At 39.9% G+C, this 20,791-nt stretch overlaps 1 protein-coding gene across 3 annotated transcripts in view; it reads left to right on the forward strand.

Moving 5' to 3' along the window:
• The window catches only part of KIAA0319 (KIAA0319 ortholog), a 91,600-nt gene that overhangs the window by 22,917 nt on the left and 47,892 nt on the right, over positions 1-20,791 (forward strand). For 2 of the 3 annotated variants that reach the window (XR_006885371.1, XM_046640615.1), the window contains one exon: positions 17,075-17,844. Coding sequence is in view for 2 of the 3 variants with exons in the window: in XM_046640615.1 (XP_046496571.1) it covers positions 17,075-17,844 (770 nt within the window). In the remaining variant the exon portion in view is untranslated. Of the gene's footprint in view, positions 1-13,655; positions 13,812-17,074; positions 17,845-20,791 lie in introns of all 3 variants that reach the window. The other variant, XM_046640616.1, reaches the window with a different exon arrangement.

A 20,791-nucleotide genomic window follows, 5' to 3' on the forward strand; every position in this document is an offset into this window, starting at 1 on the left:
GCCCAGTGGCACAGAGGTTAAGTTCACACATTCCGCTTCTCGGTGGCCCGGGGTTCGCCTGTTCGGATCCCGGGTGGGGACATGGCAGGGCTTGTCAAGCCATGCTGTGGCAGGCGTCCCACATATAAAGTAGAGGAGGACGGGCATGGATGTTAGCTCAGGGCCAGTCTTCCTCAGCAAAAAGAAGAGGATTGGCAGTAGTTAGCTCAGGGCTAATCTTCCTCAAAAAAGAAAAAGATTGCTTTTTATTTTGAGGTTATATCCTTCCTACTTTTGTGATACTAAAATATCAGTTTTTTCCTTTTTTTGTGTGTGAGGAAGATTGGCCCTGAGCTGACATCTTTTGCCAATCTTCCTCTGTTTTATGTGGGATGCCACCACAGCATGGTTTGATGAGCAGTGCTAGGTCTGTGCCTGGGATCTGAACCTGTGAACCCCGGGCCACTGAAGCGAAGTGCACGAACTTAACCACTATGCCATGGGGCCGGCCCCCTAAAATATCAATTTTTTTAATGAAATTATGGTAAACCAGGTTTTTGACTTATTTGTTTAAATGTCTTTACTTAACCATCCTTTCATCTATCCCTTAGATGAAAGGATCTTTTTAAGTTCCTTTTTAATTTGGCATTTTATTTATTTCTTGATAATAAGAGTGATGAGTTTCACTTACTGAGAAACATTTTGCAGTTTTGTCATTACATTTGGGAAAAAAATAGTGATAAATATATAAAAAACTAAGCAAGCAGCCAACGGAGACATTTATTAAGCACAAGAAGGACAAAAGTTTTTAAAAGAAAGATGTATGATTATATGTGGTTCATTAGTGAAGAATAGTTAGTTATAATAAAGTAAACACTTATGGGAAATAAGTTATTTAAAAAGTCCATGTTGCATCGTGTATGAGTTTTTAGAAAATAAACTGTCATAAAGAACCTTATTAAAAATTCTACTGCATAAGAAATTGTCAAGTAAATTATTCACCTTAAAAACATCAAGATAAATTGAGCTTTTGTGGTGTTTGATACAATGAATTTTTAAGAATACCTTGAGAGGATCATGCTGAATTTTTTTTTTTAAAGATTTTATTTTTCCTTTTTCTCCCCAAAGCCCCCTGGTGCATAGTTGTCTACTTTTAGTTATGGGTCCCTCTAGTTGTGGCATGTGGGACACCGCCTCAGCATGGCCTGATGAGTGGTGCCATGTCCGTGCCCAGGATCTGAACTGGTGAAACCCCAGGCCACCACAGTGGAGCGTGCGAACTTAACCACTTGGACACGGGGCCAGTCCCCGTATCAATCATTTTTGTAAAGCCTTGTATCCAAAGAGTATTTCAACAGACAAAGGGTCATTAACATTTACAGCAGCAAATAATATCTTCTGTGGAAGAGTCTGGGGGAAATTATTCACTTTGACAATGTTTTCTTGGGCTTTTGTTCCTTCTAGAAAGCACTATTGTGTTTAGGAACTGTGTATCATACTTACAGAAGAAATTCACTTTTTTGTTTGTTTGTTTTTTGTGAGGAAGATTGGCCCTGAGCTAAGATCTGTTGCCAATATTCCTGTTTTTGCTTGAGGAAGATTGTCGCTGAGCTAACTTCTGTGCCAATCTTCCTCTGTTTTATGTGGGATGCTGCCACAGTGTGGCTTGATGAGCGGTGCTAGGTCTGCATCCCAGATCTGAACCTGCGAATCCTGGGCTGCCAAAGCGGAGGGCACAAACTTGACCACTGTGCCACCAGGCCAGCCCCTCATATTTTGACCATATGCTTTTTTGCATTAAGAGGGACTTCCTCTCTGACATACTGAATATAAATGGACTATAAAACTATGAAGTAGCCAAGAGGGAGAATGTAGGGAAGGAAATGTGTGTCTATGTAAACGTGAGAAAGAGAGAGTTTGAAATGGAGAACTCAAGAAATAATGATATAAACAGTATTTTACAAAGGAGAGTGCAAGTACGAGACAGAAGAGTTGAAAGTGTTGAAAGTAGCTGGTTGCGCCTTCAGAGTAGGCCTTGGGGGTGGGGAGCGGGGGCAGGAAACTGTGGTTTGGTAGTACTATCTGCCTGTAAAACTGATTCACTTAAAAATGTTTAGAGGCAACATCACGTTATCTAAAATAAAAACACATAAAAACATGCTCTGTGAGAGTTCCTGCTCCCAGCCGTGTCTCCTACCTGCTCAATTTCCCTTTTCCTCCCCTCCACATATACCACTTCTCTTAGTTTATTTTATCGTCTTCTGTGATTTCTTTTTGCAAATTTGTACAAGCAAGTAGGAATCCTGTCTTCTTCACAAAGGTATCATGCTGTAAACACTGACCGTGCTTGCTTTTTTCACTTTAAAACCTAAAGATCTTTCAGTAATATCAGTGTGTGTGTGTATAATGTATATGTACAGTGTGTATATATACATATGTGTATATTATGTACATATGTATAATGTATGTACATATATACACAAACATATTTATCCACACATATATTGTACATATGTTATATATTATACATATGTGTCCATATAGTCTGTGTATATGTGTGTATAGTATATATGTACATATACATATATAAGTATATATGTGTGTGTATAAAATTATTTTTTTATAGCTGCATACTATTCTATTACTTGGATATATCATAATTTGTTAAACCAGTCTCCTGTCAATTGATATTTAGGTTATTTCCAATCTTTCCTTATTAACAATGCTGCAATGTACGTATATCATTTTGCATGTATGCAAATAAAAACCAAGGTAAAAAAGATGTATAATGTAAAGTAATTCATGTTAAAAATTCATAATAATTTGAATCTAAAAATTGTGTGTCACAGTTAACTTTTACCTATCCAAGGGGAGATTTACCATTCATTTATTCATGTATGCATTCATTCAATAAATTTGAGCTCCTATCATGTACCAAGCCCTCTTCTAGTTTCTGGGGATAGCATTGCAACCAAAGGTCATGCCCTTGTGGTTCACAGCACGATGCTTTGAGAACTAGGCTTTGAGATGCTGAGTGATGATGGCACTGTGAGGTTACTTGGCAGAGAGGAAGAGTGACAGGGAGAACAAGGCCATTCATTCTGCTATACCTAATTGCTGGGATTTTCTATAATAAACATTTATTGTTTTTGTAAATTAGAAGACAACCCAATTAATTTTTTTTTTAATGGAGAGAGGCACATAAGACAGCACAGAATAGTGGAAAGAACAATTCCGGACACACTTCACACTTGGACTGGATTCTAATTTTTGGATATCTTAGCCTTTTTGAGCCTCAGTTTCATCATCTGTAAAATGGGGATGATGATCTGTAATTGGGGGATTTTTCAGAGGATTAAAACTAATGCGTGTAAAGTGTTGGGGACATTACGAAATAAAATTTCATAACATTTTTACAAATGTTAATTGTCCTTTTAATACTTGTGGTGATAATCTAGCCTTGGGACATCTCCCGAAGAAGGAGCAATGACATCAGCTTGGAGGCTGGGTTTGGGAAGCAGAGGAAGCCTTCTTAGAAGAACTGGCTTTTGAGCTGGATATTGGCAGGGTAGGGCAGAGAGCACAGGGAGATTGGTGGATGTTAGAAAGAAGACTGGGAGGAGGAGGGCATGGAGAGGGGTGTGACGGATTTGCTCTCTGTCCTGGCATATTTCAGGAATTTTTATCACTGACTCCTGTCACCATTTGAACCAATCTGTGCAATATGCATGCAATTCACCATAATCGTGGGAGACCTGCCATGGGGCCATGGGGTTGTTCTTACTTACTTGACCTGAGTTTATTGCTCACAGCTACTACAGTGACTTTTTCTAAGATCAAAAGTGAACTCAACTGCATGAAATGGAAAGAGAAATACATGAGTAATATATTTCTTCCTATTCGCCACAGGATAGCTCTGGGCAAACCTTACCAAAAAACAAGGCAGTTAGGAAGTAAATATCAGAAATGTTGGATTCTGGCTGTCACATACTGGATTTTTTTTCATTCACTCAGCTCCAGCTGAGATGAAAGCTGTCTGCTGGCTTTGAAAACTAATTTGTTTCAGAGAACCATGGTAATTCTCTCTCTTTGAAATAGGGATTACTGAATTTAAAAATTGAAAATTGAAATACGAATACATATCTTTTTTTCAGTGACTTGTTTTCTAGGTCTTTCCCTCATTTTGGTTCTTTTTTTCACTTGAATGATGGTAACGCCCTGTGTTCTTTCTCTTAACAAGTTGTTCATGCTTACATGAAACGATTTCATAAATCACTGGGGATTCAGCATATTGACTGAATCTGGGTCAAGCTGTTACTTCTTTGAGTGAAGTATAAATGTCAACTCTTTCTCTCCATAGTGTTGTGTGTCGAGCCTCCTCTGGCGAGAGATATATACTGGTTGTAGTTCTAACTAGCTGCCCAGGACTGCCTGGGCATTTTCTCAGAGCTGCGGTTGCCTGACAAAATACAGTACAAATGTGTCCTAAATGTCGCATAATAAAAAAATTATTTGTTATTTGTCTGAAATTCACATTTAATTGGGAATCCCATATCCTTATTTGCTAGATCTGGCTGCCCTACTCACCCCATCCGCCTCTGTGTTATAAGCAGAGGCATTCCCTTCTTGAGGGTGACCTTATGTGGGCTCTCTATCGTGTTATTTTCTGAGGCTTTTGATGCTCACTAGACCTGAGCCTCCAGTGACCACGCATAATGGCAAGAAAATTAAATTAGTTAATTAATATGAAATATTAAAGATACTTACGTGATTCAAAAGGTACAAAAGGCTGTTTTTTAAAAAAGTCTCTCTTCCAGCCCTCTCCCTAGTCATAACAGACATTAATGATTTCTTGTGTACTCTTCCAGAAATATTTAACATTTTCAAACAAATTCATCCTTATGTCTTTTCCCATCCCATTCCCTTTTCCCACAAATGGTGAATACCACTTACACTATTCTAGACTTTGCTTTCTTCATGTAACAATAAGTCTTGGTGTACACCAGCATGCAAAGAATGTCCTCTTTCTTCACAAATGCAGGGCATTTCGTGATATGGGCAGATTGTAACTTATTTAACCAGTTCCGGGCGGACGAAAGTTTGGTTGTTTCCAGTCTGTTTGTTAATATCAACATTGCCGCCAGGAATAACCTAGTGTGCACGGGACTGCATTAAGTATATCTGTAGACTAAATTCCTAGAAGTGGAATTGCTGGAATGTGCATGATGTCACATTGCCCTTCATGGGGATTGTGCCAATTTACATTCCCATCAGTAAGGACCGAGAATACCTGAGGAGCCCCATACTCTCACCAACACAAGGAAATAAAATTTTTTTCGTATATGACAATCTCATAGGTGAAAAAATATCTCTTAGTTTTAATTTGTGTTCCTTTTTTTATGACTGACTTTGCGCATCTTTTGAAGTACTTAAAATGCATTTATACTTTCTTTTCTGTGTTCTCTCTGTTGATAGACTTTTTCTATTGGATGGTTATTCATTTGAGGGCATTCTTATGTCTTAGGGAAATTATCCTTTGTCTATGATGTGAGTTGCAAATATTTTTCCCACTTTGTTTTTGATACTTTGTCTTTATATGGTGATGTTCCCATGAAAAATTTTATTTATCCATATCTTTTATTAATGGATACAATTTATTCATTCTTTCTATTATGATTTCTGAGTTCATATCATGCCTAGGCATTCCCCACTCAAAGATTATAAATACAATCTCTCATAGTTTCTTCTCTTTTTTATAAAACATTTTATTGAGATATAGTTCATATATCATACAATTCACCCACTGAAATTGCACAGTTCAATGGCTTTTAGTGTAGTCCCAGAGTTGTATAACTCTGTAACAATGTATTTTAGAACTTTTTTATTACCTCAAAGGAAATCCCATACACATTAGAATTCACTCCCCATTTTTCTCCAACCTCCCCTATCCTAGACAACCACTAATTTACTTTCTGTCTGTATGGATTAACCTATTCTGCATATTTTATGTAAATAGAATTATATATTCTGTGGTCTTTTTTTTTTCCTTAAAGATTGGCAGCTGAGCTAACGACCATTGCCAATCTTCTTTTTTTTTTTTAGAGATTGGCACCTCAGCTAACAACTGTTGCCAATCTTTTTTGTTTTTGTTTTTTTTCCTGCTCTTTCTCCCCCAAATCTCCCCAGTACATAGTTGTATATTTTTTAGTTGTGGGTCCTTCTAGTTGTGGCATGTGGGATGCTGCCCCACCGTGGCCTGATGGGCGGTGCCATGTCCGTGCCCAGGATCTGAACCGGCGAAACCCTGGGCCTCCGAAGCGGAGCGTGAGGACTTAACCACTCTGCCATGGGGCCGGCCCCCTTTCTGACTGCCTTCTTTCACTTAGCATAACATTTTAACTTTTTTTGCATAATGTTATCCAAGTTAATCCATATTGCAGTGTGTGTCAATAATTCATTTCTTTTTATTGCTGAATAATAGTCCACATATAGAAATATCACATTATGTTTATCCATTTTTCAATTGACGGACATTGGGTTGTTTCTACTTTTTAACTATTATGAATAATGCTTCTAAGAACACTCATGTACAAATTTTTATGTGGACATATATTTTCATTTCTTTTGGATATACACACAGGAGTAGAAATGCAAGATCATATAGTAAGTATGTTTAACTATTCGAGTAACTGCCAACCTGTTTTCCAAAGTGGCTGTATCATTTTACATTCCCATTGTAATGGATGAGGGTTCTTCTTTCTTTATATCCTTGACAACATTTTTTATTGTTTGCTTTTTTGATATTAGCTGTGCCAGTAGGTATGAGGAGTATCTCATTGTCTTTTTGATTTGCATTTCCCTGATAGTTAATAATGTTAAGCATAGTTTCATGTGCTCATTAGCCATTTGTATATTTTCTTTGGACAACTGTCCATTCAGATCCTTGCTCGTTTGAAAACTTATTTGTCTTTTTATTATTGAGTTGTAATAGTTATTTATATATTGTAGGTACAAGTCCCCTATTAGGTAAGTGATTTGCAAAAATTTTATCCCATTCTGTGGATTGTCTTTTTACTTTCTTGATGGTGTCCTTCAAATCACAAAAGTTTTAAAATTTAGTGATGTCCGTTTTATCTGTTTTTTCTCTTGTTGTTTATGCTTTTGGTGTCATATCTAAGGGACCATTGCCTAATCCAAGGTCATGAAGATTTACACCTGTGTTTTCTTCTAGTAGTTTTATAGTTTTGGCTCTTGCATTTGGGTCTTTGCTTCATTTTGAGTTAATTTTTAAATATAATATGTGGTAGAGCTCAAATTGCATTCTTTTGTCTGTTAATATCTGGTTGTTGCAGTACTGTTTGTTGGAAAGACTATTCTTTCCCCATTGAATTGTCCTGGCACCTTTGTCAAAAATCAATCCCATAGTTTCTTATAGTACTTTTATAGTCTTGTTTTGTACATTAGGAATTTATCTTGGTGTAAGGTGTGAGGTAGGGATAAAAGATAATTTTTTTTCAAATGGCTACCCATTTTTCCAATATCATTTATTTAATAATCTCTTTTTTCCCTACTGATTTGAGATGTCATATTTAATCGTGTCCTGTAGTTTTGTAAATATTTGGATTCATTTGTTGAATATCTGTTCCCTTCAGTGATCTATCTTTATACCTGTATCATCTATTTTAATGATTGTCACTTTATTTTCACTGTCTGATAGAAGTAGTTTCCCCTTAATTCTCTTCTCTTTCAAAAATTTTTTGGCTTTCCTTTGTTGTTTATTATGCCATGTGAACTTTAGAGTCAGTTTTGTCTCATTTCTCATTTTCCCAAATAAAATTTCCGCCAGTATCATTTTTATTGGGAACATAGAAATTGTAGAGTCTATCTGTTCAAGAACATTTATTCATGTTTTTCTCCATTTACTTAAGTTTCTTTGTGTTTCTCAGTAGCATTTTAAAGTTGTCATAAAATAGATAGGCAAATATCTTGTTGAATTCATTCTTAGGTCTTTTATTCTTTATTTTTTTGTTTGCTGTTTTTGCTGTGCTCTTCTACTATATCATCTATAGTTTTTTTGTTGTTGCTATAGCCTTCCACTATTTCTTCTAACTGGTGGTTGTTAATGGTAAAAATCTTAAGAAAAACTAGACATAACTTAATCTTCTACTTTTTAAAAAATATTGTCTCCTTGAAGTTTAAAAATAGACATTTAGGTGTCTTCTTTCTACAATACAGTCACTTTGTTCACAGGGATTGCAAGTTATTCACATGCATACCAGCAATTTTGAAATCATCTGTCACTTAAAAAAATGTTTTTAACTAAAGAAACATTTTTATTTAAAATGTATACTTGTGTTAAAAGATTAGCTTTTTAAAACCTAAAATTGTTAATGTTAGTAGGTGAAAAATTAGTAAAATAGAAGCCAAAATATATCAACTTATATTTTAAGATTGATCTCTTTCCTCAAGAAGTTTACAATTTAGTTGGAGAAAAATATACATATGCTTGAAAAAATTAATTACTCCTGTAAGAAAGCATATACTGGCTATCATATAAGTGGTTTCAGAATTCATGGGCATATTTGCCACTTTAAAAAATAACTAAGTTATCATAAAGTTTTGGCCTTTTATAGTATTTGAGAGCTCCATAAAACAACTGTCATTCACTATATGTCTCTGCTCTGAGCTTACCTGAACCTAGGCATTTTGCAACCCCTGCACTGAAACAAAAGAAGACTAAGTAATGTCTTTTACCCATTAAAATAACATCTGGCTCCTTATAGTAAAAAGTTCAAGATAAGCAGTGGCATAAATGAGATAAAAGTTTATTTCCTCCTCAGAAGAACTCAAAGGTTGGCAGTCGAGGGCTAGTACAGCAGCTCCACGTCATCAGGGACCTCCCATCTTTCTAGCATTGACTTGCATTCTCAAGGCCTCTGCATAGTCAAAGATGGCTGCTGGGCCCTAGCCTTCGTGCTGTGTTCTAGGGAGCAGGAAGGAGGAAAGAGGAGGAGAGCAAAATGAGCTATTCCTAGAAGTTGTATACAATAGTTTCTTTATATCTGATTGGCCTGAGCTTAATCACATGACCTCACTAAGCTCCAGGGGGTTTGGGAAATGTAGTGTCTTAGCTGGGTACCCTGGTGCCCCAAATAATTATCTGAGTCTTATTACTAAAGAATATGGGGAGAACGTTCGCTGAGTAGATGCCCAGCAGTCTTTGCCACAGTCACCCTCACCTCATTCTTGAGCCTCACTGTTTCTGCCTCCTTGACCTTCATCCCTTTCTTGTCCAGGTCCTGGCACAAGAAGGGCTCCATCATTACTTGTTGAATATATTTTTGTGCTTTGTGCATCTCTGGGCTCACCCCATTCCTATGTCTCATTCATTCTCTGATCCCATCCCTGAGCCCTCCTTACCCCATCTCTGAACAGTGATGGCATCACTATCATCCAAAGAGAAAGAATGCAGTTGGGATGAGGCTTCTGCGATGGTCTAGGGGTCATGCGTGATAGGCAGCCCAGAAATGGAGTGGAGTTTAGGAGCAAGATCAGGCCAGAGATGTCAGGAGTCAGAAATATCTGTTCTATGTACCACTTGGTAATTTTTTTTAAAGCTGCTGTGTTAGAATGACCATGTCAAAATAGCTAAGCCTTCTTTAAATATAAGAATTATAATTGTATTTTATTGATATAAAGGTAAGATGTTTTCAGTTTAGAAAAAAGTAGAAAACACAGATAAGAGAGAAAAAAAAAGGAAGAGAAAAAAATCATCAAATGGGAGAGAAAAATTATTCTCACCAGTTTTCACCTTGGGAGGGGCATTTCCTTCAGATCTTTCCATGTATAAAGTTGATCCATGCGGAGTTTATGTAAGGCTATCTGGATTTGTACTATTTATAACGTTTTGAACTTGTTAAGGCTTGTTTTAAAAGCCCTATTTTACCACTCAGATTTAACTTTACCTTTGATCAAAATTTTTAGAAAGCTAGACAGGATTTCTATGTGAATTCTTTAATATTTTTCTTCCTCTTTAATGAGGATGTGAAACCAGGAAGGTGGCAAAAGGCAAGCAGCGGGAGAGAGCATGACTCTATCAAGAGAGTTGGACAATTCAGAGACTGAATAAGTAAGGAAGGTCTTCTTAAGTAACCCAGAGTAGAAGGTGCTTCCAGAACCCTAGACGAGGATTGGGGCTGCGACAGGGAGAACTCAAGATCTAGAGTCTAAAGACTGACTCCGAAACTCAGTTTCCTTTTGTGTGAAATGGGAATAATAAGAACTCCTACCTCAGAGAGAATTGTTACAAGAATCAAATAAGATAATATACATCAAAACCTAATTTAACCCATGAGGTACTAAATGTGTATTTAAAAAAGCGAAGTCTGTAAACTATTAGAGCTGAAAAGACTTCTGATAACATCTAGTCCATATGCCTTTTAATGTCAAGGAAATGGAGATCTGTTGTTTGCTTGCATTAATGTACTGAATAGAAGAACCTTAAATATGATATTGAGGATAGGAAATGCTTTTGTTGCTGAGCACTCTGAGTTTGCACTGAGATACTGACAATGAATTGCTTTCTAGAGCGTTTCAGGTACAATATGGTGGTTGGTTGCAAAGGTACATTGCACAAGGGTATCTGCCATAGGGTCAAGGAGTTGGAAACTTGGCCCACAGTCCATTTGCCAAGCTGTGTGTCTTTGGAGCATTGTCTGCCCAGAGACAAACCTTTTCTTAATTTGCCCAAAGGTACCCGAGGATATGGTGGAGGCCTAGCCTTTATCCCTGGATTCTTGACCAGTTGTCCGTGGCTGACAGCAGCACTGCTTTTCTGGGGCACTGTCTTGGGCAGCTGACTGAATGCCATTCCTAGAGGGCTGGCTGCTGTCCACTTGCCTTTTGGGTCGGGAGTGGTCACTTACTGTAGATGGAAGATGGCCAGTCTTACTTTCTATCCTCTTCTCATCTCAAACCACACTTTCCTCGCTGGAGCGAAAGGAAGTTATTGGTGGCAAACTCTTTGTTTTTTGTTCTTTCTCTGGGGTTTTAGGCTTGAAGCTTATGGGACTCTTCCTGAACATTTATGTTCTCTGCTTTACCTTAATGAAGCTGGTGTTCTGATGGGCTTTGTCATCCTGCCACAGAGAAGTGTTGTACCCACTTCCTGACTTTACCCAAGGTCACCTTCACTCTGGTTCCTTTCTAGTCTCTGGGTCTAACTCAGCTCAATAACATTGGGCCCTTGGAGGTTCCCTTTCACCTCCCTCGAGCACTGGCCGGTAATGGTTGTAGGGTGGGCAGCAACGTTGTCCCAAGTGGTCTGTGTCAGAGCCATCAGTGCAATTCAACAGGAGGCGTTCTTCTAAGTTTGAGTGGTTTTTGATGAAGCCTTGCAAGAGGTCCAGCAGTTCCAAAACCCCCTTCCATAGAACGCTGTGTTTGATTTTGTTTGTAGGCTCCTTGTCCTTTCTAGTTGCCTCTGCTAAAGTTCATTTGTATATCAGGACCCACAAGATGGAGGCTACCCCAGTGGCCAGGCCCATGGCACAAAACTAAACCTCAGTCAGCGTGCACTTGTGGGAAACACCTGTCAAGGAAACTTAATAAACAGCGATCACCATCCTCCACCTCAGCTCTAGCTAGCTCACCTTACCCTGGAAATAGGCCCTGCGAGCCTTATAAGGAAACCTCACTCTTGCCCAAAGCACCCCCCCCCCCCCCCCCCCACCCCGGGGAAGCACACTTCACTGCTGTGAGGCACTACGCTCCCCCAATCCACGGATTGTTTTCCCTTCAATAAAGGACATCAAACTCATTACTAAATTGTTTTAGTTTTGTCTTTTGGTACCTCCCACCTTCCCTAGATTGCCATGTCATTCTTGAATCCAGCTAGGAGGCCTCTCTGTCAGGGTGTGTCACCCTCTTTGTCATCCCTGGTACACTTGAAATTTCTAAATGTACTGAGATGCTTCTGGAAAGAGGGAGGGGAGGTGAGGAGTCTTGTTCTGTCATAAAAGGCTGAGTCTAAGTGTGGATGGGGAGGGAACAAAAGAGTAGGTGAGGAGAGTGGCGTGAACTGGAACTAAAATCTAGTTTACCATGACATACCAACTTGCAACTCACAGCAAGGTTCTGACGCACTCATTAGGAAGCCCTTATCTAGGTGTGCTTCCTCCTGGGAGCCTTTGTTATGTATTTGAAATAGCAAGTACTAGGGGTCCAGATCTCCTAATACTGGTTTTTCAGGCTTGGGTGAATCAATGAACTTTATTTATTTTTTTTTTAGCTAATCTTCTTCTTCATTTTTTTTCCCAAAGATTGGCACCTGAGCTAATATCTCTTGCCAATGTTCTTTTTTTTTCCTTCTTCTTCTCCTCCCCAAAGCCCCCCAGTACATAGTTGTAGGTCTCTCTAGCTCTGCTGTGGCATGCTGTCTGGCTCATGCCGCCTCAGCATGGCCCGATGAGCGGTGCCATGTCCACGCCCAGGATCCAAACCGGCGAAACCCTGGGCCACTGAAGTGAAGCCTGCGAACTTAACCACTGGGCCATAGGGCAGCCCCAGTGAACTTTTTTGAACCTCAATTTCATCATCTGTAAGGCAGAGATAATAATATTGCTTGGATTGTTGTGAAGATCACACTAAAGAAAGTGCCAGGCAAAAATAAAAAGCTAATTTTACCATATTTCATTGAATCTAAGATGCTAGTGATTATAAGATACATCATTATTTTAAATACCACTAAAGAAAAAATCCTGTATCATACCATGGTACATTGCTTTTGTATCATTTAGAGTATTTCTACCCAATGAAAGAGATTTCTTTAGGCAGAATTTTATCGTAAACCATTGTTGTGCATATGTAAAAAAGAACTATAGGGCGGCCGTGCCAGTGGTGCAGGGATTAAATTCAGGCGCTCTGCTTTGGCCACCCAGGGTTTGCCAGGTGGGATCCTCAGCGTGGACCTAGGCACTGCTTATCAAGCCACGCTGTGGCAGCATCCCACATATAAAATAGAGGAAGATGGGCATGGATGTTAGCTCAGGGCTAATCTTCCTCAAAAAAGAAAAAAGTAGAAAAAAAAGGATCTATAAGTGAATATAAATTAAGGTATCTTAAATTTCCTCACAATCTTAGTCCATTTCTGCTGAATCCCTTGTCAAGGCAGTTAGTGATATCTGTGTTTCCACACAATGTTGTGCTGTGCGGTCACAAGCACTGGGGATGCAGCATTTCTTAAAAGAGTGCTTCACGTTGTCTTCCTTCCAAGCCTCTGACACCAGTTCTGCATAGTCAGTCAGTATGCACAAGCAATGGCATCTATTTCCTGCCCAGTGCTTGGCCAACTTAAGACTCCCTATTTCAGAGATGGTAAAGTATGAAAATATTTGCATGTTAGAATTGATAAAATGTAGCAGTATGATTGATTCTGTCTTATTTCATAGGTTTGGGCTTGTAAAGGGAGAAAGCATGAAACCCTTTGCCTCTTCTTAGGAACTGTACTTGCTGTTTGAACAAACTTCAGGTGGATGATTTGCCTGGGATGTGGCCCTGTGGTGTTCATGGGATGGGCTTCCCACTGACATGAATAAATGAGAGAAATAACTGTGTATGTTTTCACATTTACCTATTCTTTTCTTCCTTCCTGTCTCCTTTCTGTTTTTCCTTTGAAGTTCTTGAGGCCAAATCTGGCTCCTAACATCAAAGGAAGTGTGCACCAAAGGCCTCTCAGGGCTGTCTCAGAAGCCTGCCTCCACCCACTGTGTGAGGTAAAATGGCGCCCCCCACAGGTGCGCTCTCTTCATTGCTGCTGCTGGTGACCATTGCAGGTAGGAAACCATTACCCTGGAGACACCAGTGTCACACCTGGGCTTCCTGTCTGGCTTAAACAACTCAGATCAACCTGAAGTGAAGGTGCTATGTGTTTGCTTTCCAAAAGAATTATTTTACATATAAAAGGCATGAAAGGCAGACCGCATGCATGAGTGGTTTTCTGGAAACAGGAATTTAAATTGTTTTTTAATATCATGACTCTTTTGGGGAAAACAAAATCACATTTCATATATATTAGGAAAACTTTCTATTTATATATTTATTTAAAAGAATTGCACAGTAGATCTTTTTGGAAAACAAATGACCAGACTCTCTTTTATCATAAATCTTTATTTTCATATATTCTGTTTGCTTACTGTGGGTACACCTAATGCATAAAATCATTGGTGAGCATCAATTCTGGTGATCTATGCCTGGGCGAGGCCAGCCAAGCCCATTTGAACTTACCAAGGACTGAGGTTAGACGTATGGCCAGGGAAACTGATTTTATGTCTAGGGTTCGTCAGTGTGGTGAAACCATGAGGCTTACCTTAGTGTGACCCTTGTTAAAATGTGGTTTCCTAGGACCCATCCAGATCTACTCTATCAGAACTCCTATTGGGTGTGGCTCAGGAGTCAATAAGCACCTGGACAGGATTCTGAAGCATCTAGATTTTTATAAGCACCATTTTAGATTATACAAGGGCAACTTTAGAAAATGCTACCATTGGAAAAGCCCTGTCATTCCCTGGAGATTAGTGTCCCCATGCCATCCATCCATCTTATTAAACTCACCACCGCTTAGTGTGTGAGACAAAATGCTCCTTATTCCATGCTTAGTGTACTCTGTACTCTGGAAAATACTGTCATTAATGTTTGAGCACTCATTTTTTTTTCTCTCAAATCCCCGCTTTTTCATTCCTTTTTGTCTTTTTCTTGTGAGATGCTTTCCGTTAATTCAAAATTCCTGAATTATGGAGCCCCAGTAATGTTATTTGCAGTTTCCCTATCTTCCCTCTCTATCCTCTTTACCTTGGAAAAATGCTAACCAATTATTTTATTGATGTCAACAATCATGGAGTGCCTACTGTGTGCATGGATTGGGCTGGGAATTTATAGAGCTTACAGACATGGGTGAGTGTTCTCTGATCTTTTCAAGAGCTTTCTAGAGTGAGTCTAATAGATTCTGAACTAATTATGGGAACTTGGCCCAAAGGAAGAACAGTTTATTTGTTGGGAACCCCACCTTCTCAAACTTCTTTATTTTGCATTAAGATCTTTGGTTAAAGTGTGTATATCTAAACAGCCCATTAAGGTGACTTTCTGCAGAACAAAGACATAATCTGCCCCAGAGGTGTATGGCAGTCTACCTGACTGAAACCTGCTTAAAGCTTTGTGTTGAAGGCTTCTGCCATGGAAAGTCCTCCTTACCCACCAGTAACAATTTGCTTGCTCCAGGATCACAGCCTTTTCCCTGTACGGTGGTTCCTGGAACACAGTTTTACAAGTTGGCTTTTGAGCTGTCTCGTGGCCAGAGCCAGAAATGGAACATGATAGTTTCTATGAAGCACATTGTCCAAAAGGAGATGACCCAACAGTTTTTCAAGAGAAATACAGCATATCCTGCCATTTGTGTTTGAAAGAAATCTCTAGCTTGGATCTTCATTTAAAGTCCACACAGGGATGTAGTGGTATCCTTACAAATAAAGGCAATATTTTTAAGAGTAGAGCTGGGAGTTGGAGATTACCTGTCTCTGTTCTCCACCCTTCATCATCTCTTGACTTAATTAGAAATGCTATTTTCCTATGTTCAGCTGGAGTTGGTTTTTTTCCCCTCCATATCTGAGATTAAGCTTTTCTTTAGAAAATAAAAGGCTAAAACTATCAAGATGATTTTTAAAAAGTAGATTTGTGTTTGAGAAAATGTCATTTCAGTTGAATTTATTGCTTGCTTATTCCTTAGGAAAGAAGCTTATCTACTATATCTAATTTCTATTAAGTTGGACCAATTAAACTTTCCTGTAGAGTCAATGTGTGGCACTGAATGATTCTTAAAAATTTATAACAGGGGCCGGCCTGGTGGCACAGTGGTTAAGTTCGCACATTCCACTTTGGTGGCCCAGGGTTTGCTGGTTCAGATCCTGGGTCTGGACCTACACACCGAATGTCAAGCCATGCTGTGGCAGGCGCCCCACATATAAAGTAGAGGAAGATAGGCATGGATGTTAGCTCAGGGCCAGTCTTCCTCAGCAAAAAAGAGGAGCATGGGCAGCAGATGTTAGCTCAGGGCTAATCTTCTTCTTCCAAAAAAAATTATAATAATAATGACATATGCACAGGTAAAAATAAAGATGATTCATATACTGTATTTAACCATGTCTCTTACCTCCAATTAGAAGTAATCTCTGACTGTCACTATGAAAAAAGTCCCAGCTATTAAAAGAACTGTCAGTGATGAGCCCTCACTAGGAAGGCGATCTCTTGCCATTCTGAGTTCTGCCGCAGAACTCAGATACAGTGCTTCTCAACCATATGTGGTGAGGGACCCATTTATTCTTATTTCCAATCCAACATAGACTGATTCTGTAAAATATCAACAAACAAATAAACAAAAAAGAAAAGTGATTTTGCACTTGCATTTCAGGCAATGACAAATTGCTACAGAAGTTTCTAAAAGCCTCAAGTTCTGTTATTTTGTCATGGATTGGTGACAGTTTGTGGCCCTATGTCTGCAGACCACACCTGCGTGGCACCACTCTAATACCTGCTGTATATGCCTTGGAAACATCTGTAGTTCATTATTTAGAATTGGATTAAAGCTGGTTGTCAGAGATCGGCATGGAGGACAAGTGTTTCTCTCCTTTGATGTTTCCCTGTCAATTTGCTCTATCATCAGAATAACCTGTGAGATTAAAAAAAAAACCCAGTTAACAACAGCAACAATATGATGTTGTCCCTAAAGTAAACCTTTATAACTGAATTTTGGGTGAGAAGCAAAATATAAATAATATAAAAGCAATACCCACATAGAAAAGAATGCTTCTTTTCACTTGTGGAGTAACATTACATGACGAGAGAAGGAAGGTGAGATGGACAGGTGGAAGAATCTATGGATGGATGGGTGAGGGTGGAAGGGCAGGAGGATAAATGTATGGAGAGGTGTGTTGATGGATGGACTGCAAGATAATGCAGTGGACGTTCTCTAGGAAATGCTGGATGTTTATTTGCTTCCCAGATGTGACATGCCTCTCGTCCTCATTGGAATCTGCCTTGTTTGCAGGGTGCACCTGTACGAAGTGCAGTGAGGGAAGGACATATTCCAATGCAATCATTTTACCTAACTTGGAAACTACCAGAATCATGCGGGTGCCTCAAACCACCCCCACGGTGGACTGCACAGCCGCTTGTTGTGACCTGTCCAGCTGTGACCTGGCTTGGTCGTTTGAAGGCCGCTGCTACCTGGTGAGCTGCCCACACAAACAGAACTGTGAGCCCAAGAAGATGGACTCCATGAGGTCTTATCTCACCTTTGTGGTCAGGCCTGCTCCGCGGCCTGCACAGTTGCTGGACTTTGGGGAGATGATGCTAAAGAGGGGTTCCCCATCAGGAATCTGGGGGGACTCACCTGAGGATATCAGAAAGGACTTGCCTTTTCTAGACAAAGATGGGGGCCTAGAGGAGATGTCTGAGTACTCGGACGACTATCAGGAGCTGGAGCAGGACATCTTCCAGCCCATCAGCAAGCAGGAGCCCAGAGGGAGTGCCGAGTACACTGACTGGGGCTTCCTACCAGGTGGTGAGGCCCGTTTCAACTCCTCTGCTGGAGACAGCCCAGCAGCATCAGCGGAGAAGCAGCAGGAGGACCCTGAGCCCCGTTATCTGGACCGGGAGCTCCATAAGCTAAACGAGTCAGCATGGACCCCAGCCCCAAAACACTCTCCGGAGAGAAGGTTGTTGCTTCCTTTGGTGACTACTCCATCTTCAGGAGAGGTGTTGGAGAAAGAGACTTTTCAGCTCCAGGAACAATCCAGCAACAGCCCTGGAAAACAGGTAGGTGTGGTTGGTATGTGCTTGAGGGGGTGGGAGGGACTGAGGAGAGCTGAGGGCTGGAGGGGCTGAGGTTGCTTTTCAGAGCCAGACATTCATTACGCTGCAATGCGCCAGGCACTCATTTCAGAGCCAGCAGTTTCCTCCTAAGGGCAGCTGTCTCAGGTGTCAGCAAGAACAATGACTCTCAGAGCCTTCCAGGAAAGAGAACACCTTGTTCCTCTGCTGTGCTCTCGGGACCAGACTTTAAAAGAAGAAATAGTTGTTCTGCCTTCACAAGTGAGCCACCTAATGATGATTCAGTGCTTCTGCCTAGAGATGCCTCTGTCAGTATCCAAGGTGAATGAGGATTTTATAGAAGTCCCAGGAGCCAGCCCATGTACACAGCACATATACCCTGGGGCTTTGAAAATGTATCATCGTAGGTTTTGTAGGGGCAGAAAAGTTTTCCTTTCTTCCCTTCTAGGTTCTTTGGCTGGTCTAGTAATTAAATTGAAATAAGACAGACTAAGAAAAGAAAAACCAATTTAATTTTGTATGTTGGGGAGTCTCATGAAAATATGAGACTCAAAGAAATGACCAAAGCAGCAATCTTTTAGATAAAATAAACAGTAAATTTGTGAACAATTGACAGGACAAAGTGCTCTGGGCTTGATGAACAAGTAAGAACTGTTAAAAGATAAACTGAGGCATGTTAAAAATTTCAAGCGTTTGTGTGAGCAAAAATCAATTCAAATCAGGCAGCATCCAATCTAACAGATAGAAAGAAGCTCTGAGGAGCTGTACGAAATGAAAAACTTGTATAGCCAGAAGGGAGTGGGAACAAGGAAGTTATACTAGACAAAAAAGCCTGTTGGTTATTGCAAAGTTCCTTTCCTTTAGGGAATGACAGGGGTCTATCAGGCAGATGACCTCACTAGTGCCGATCAGATGATTCTGATTGACTAGTTTAAGCTTCCATTTCTGGGAGAGCTGAAACTGTAATTAAGTGAAATCATGGTTTGGGGACATGGAGCTTAGCATAACTGACTCCATTTTGGGTCTGTTGTCTTTTTTTTTTTTAAAACAAGATTTGTTTATGCAGCCTCCGTGGCCCTAAATTTCCTATCTCTGGTGATAAGGATGCCTTCTATCCTCCTCTTACAGGGAGGGTACCTTTCATGCGGGAGATTTCTCTTCTGCTTTCAGGGGGACAGGGGAGGGTCAGAATGTCCTTCTTGCACTGGATTATTTCTCAAGTACCTTTAATTCAAAATAATCAATATGTCAAGTGCCATATTTTGGGATGACATATTCTGCACCCCTGCAGTTTCTTCGAGACCCATCGGGTGCGTGGGTTGCTAAAAATTCACCAGTGACGTGAATCAGTTGGATAGGAGGAGAGAGATACTAAGGAGAGAATGTAAGCTATACTGTACAAAACTTCCCATGAAAAACCCAGGTGAAACAGCGTAGGAATCTCTGGGAGAGTAGACATTCCAAAAGCAGGGGGAAGGTTCAAGTGTGATTGGCAGAAGGTCAAGGAGATAGAAAAGGAGACTGCTGTGAGGAGAGAGTAGTTGGAGAGCTCAGAAGCTGCTCATCTGGGAAATGCCAGGCAGGAGTTGATGAGAATGTGGTGAGCACGTTGACTAGGGGAAGCCGAATGCAGTTGGAAAGGAAGTTGATGTGGGGTCAGTGAGCCAAGGAGTAGAAAGAAAGATTTCTTGGACTCTCAAGGTCTGGCAGTAGTGCTCTTTTATTTAGAAAATAGTATGGAATAGCATGGGGACAGCACCCATGGGCAGTCAGAGCTGCTGCATGGGGACAGAACCCACGGGCAGGAGGAGCTGCTGCATGGGGACAGGACCCATGGGCAGTCAAAGCTGCTGCATGGGGATAGACCCATGGGCAGGAGGAGCTGCTACTGCAAACATGGGCTGAGCGTAGGGCTAAATTTAAGGCATAGGTATGTGAGTTATCTCTTTACAAGACAAAGGAAAGAATATGTGAAAAGAGTTGTTAAAATGGTATCAGTGTTGGTAGGGTGTGGTTATTGGGTGGTCCTGTAACTTTTAGATAAGAATCAAACCAGATTAAGTAAATACCAGAAGCCACCACCTTAAATATTATCTTCAGCTAAAGACAAAGGAGGATGGTGCTGGTGAGGGGAGTCAGCTACATGAGGTTACCAGGCAGTAAACAACTTAAGTCCTTGCCTTCCGCATTAAGAGTTTCCAGAGATAAGGCCATCCCCCCTTCCTCCTGGTGCAGAGAGGGAGACACCCCCCACAGATGGAGACTTCCTTCACAAATGCAAATATCTCTTATCAAAGGGCAAGCAAATTCCACTCCTCAGAGCCTCCTTCTCATCTGCAGTTTTTAAAAGTAACCAGCCTAAAATAATCCTCATCAAAGTGACAAAAGGACAGGTCATGGGAGAAACTATTGTATTTCAAGATGCAAGAGGACAGATCGGAATGTAAAGGGACATAAACCAATTAAGACTTTTTTTTAAAGGAAAATACTATTGGAGATATCAGTGCTTAGGTTAGAGTAAGTGAAGAAAGCTGGATTGAATTGCCTATACATTACAATCTCAACCATAAAAAAAGTTTCTTTAATGGTGAGATTATCAGAAATGTTTTTCTGTTTTGGTGTACTTTACAATACTTTTCAAAGTTTCTATATTTTTCTGTACTTTCAATTGTCTTAAAATTTTTAAAACTCAATTAAAAAATAATCTGAAACTGTCAAAACTTAACCATGTTCTTTTCTCATATCACTAAATATTAACATAATATGCTATCTTTTATGTTACCAGATCATTTACTTTCTAGCTTCTATGGATGGAAGTGTTTCAAATCAAGCTCTATTAAAAATGTTTTGGCTCATGAGTTCTTTGAGGTTGCTTATGTTAAGAGATAACAATCAAACAAAGGTAAAATCATGACTTGTACATATATAAAAT

Source organism: Equus quagga, chromosome 15, assembly GCF_021613505.1.
Source record: "Equus quagga isolate Etosha38 chromosome 15, UCLA_HA_Equagga_1.0, whole genome shotgun sequence".
NCBI classification, from domain to species: domain Eukaryota; kingdom Metazoa; phylum Chordata; class Mammalia; order Perissodactyla; family Equidae; genus Equus; species Equus quagga.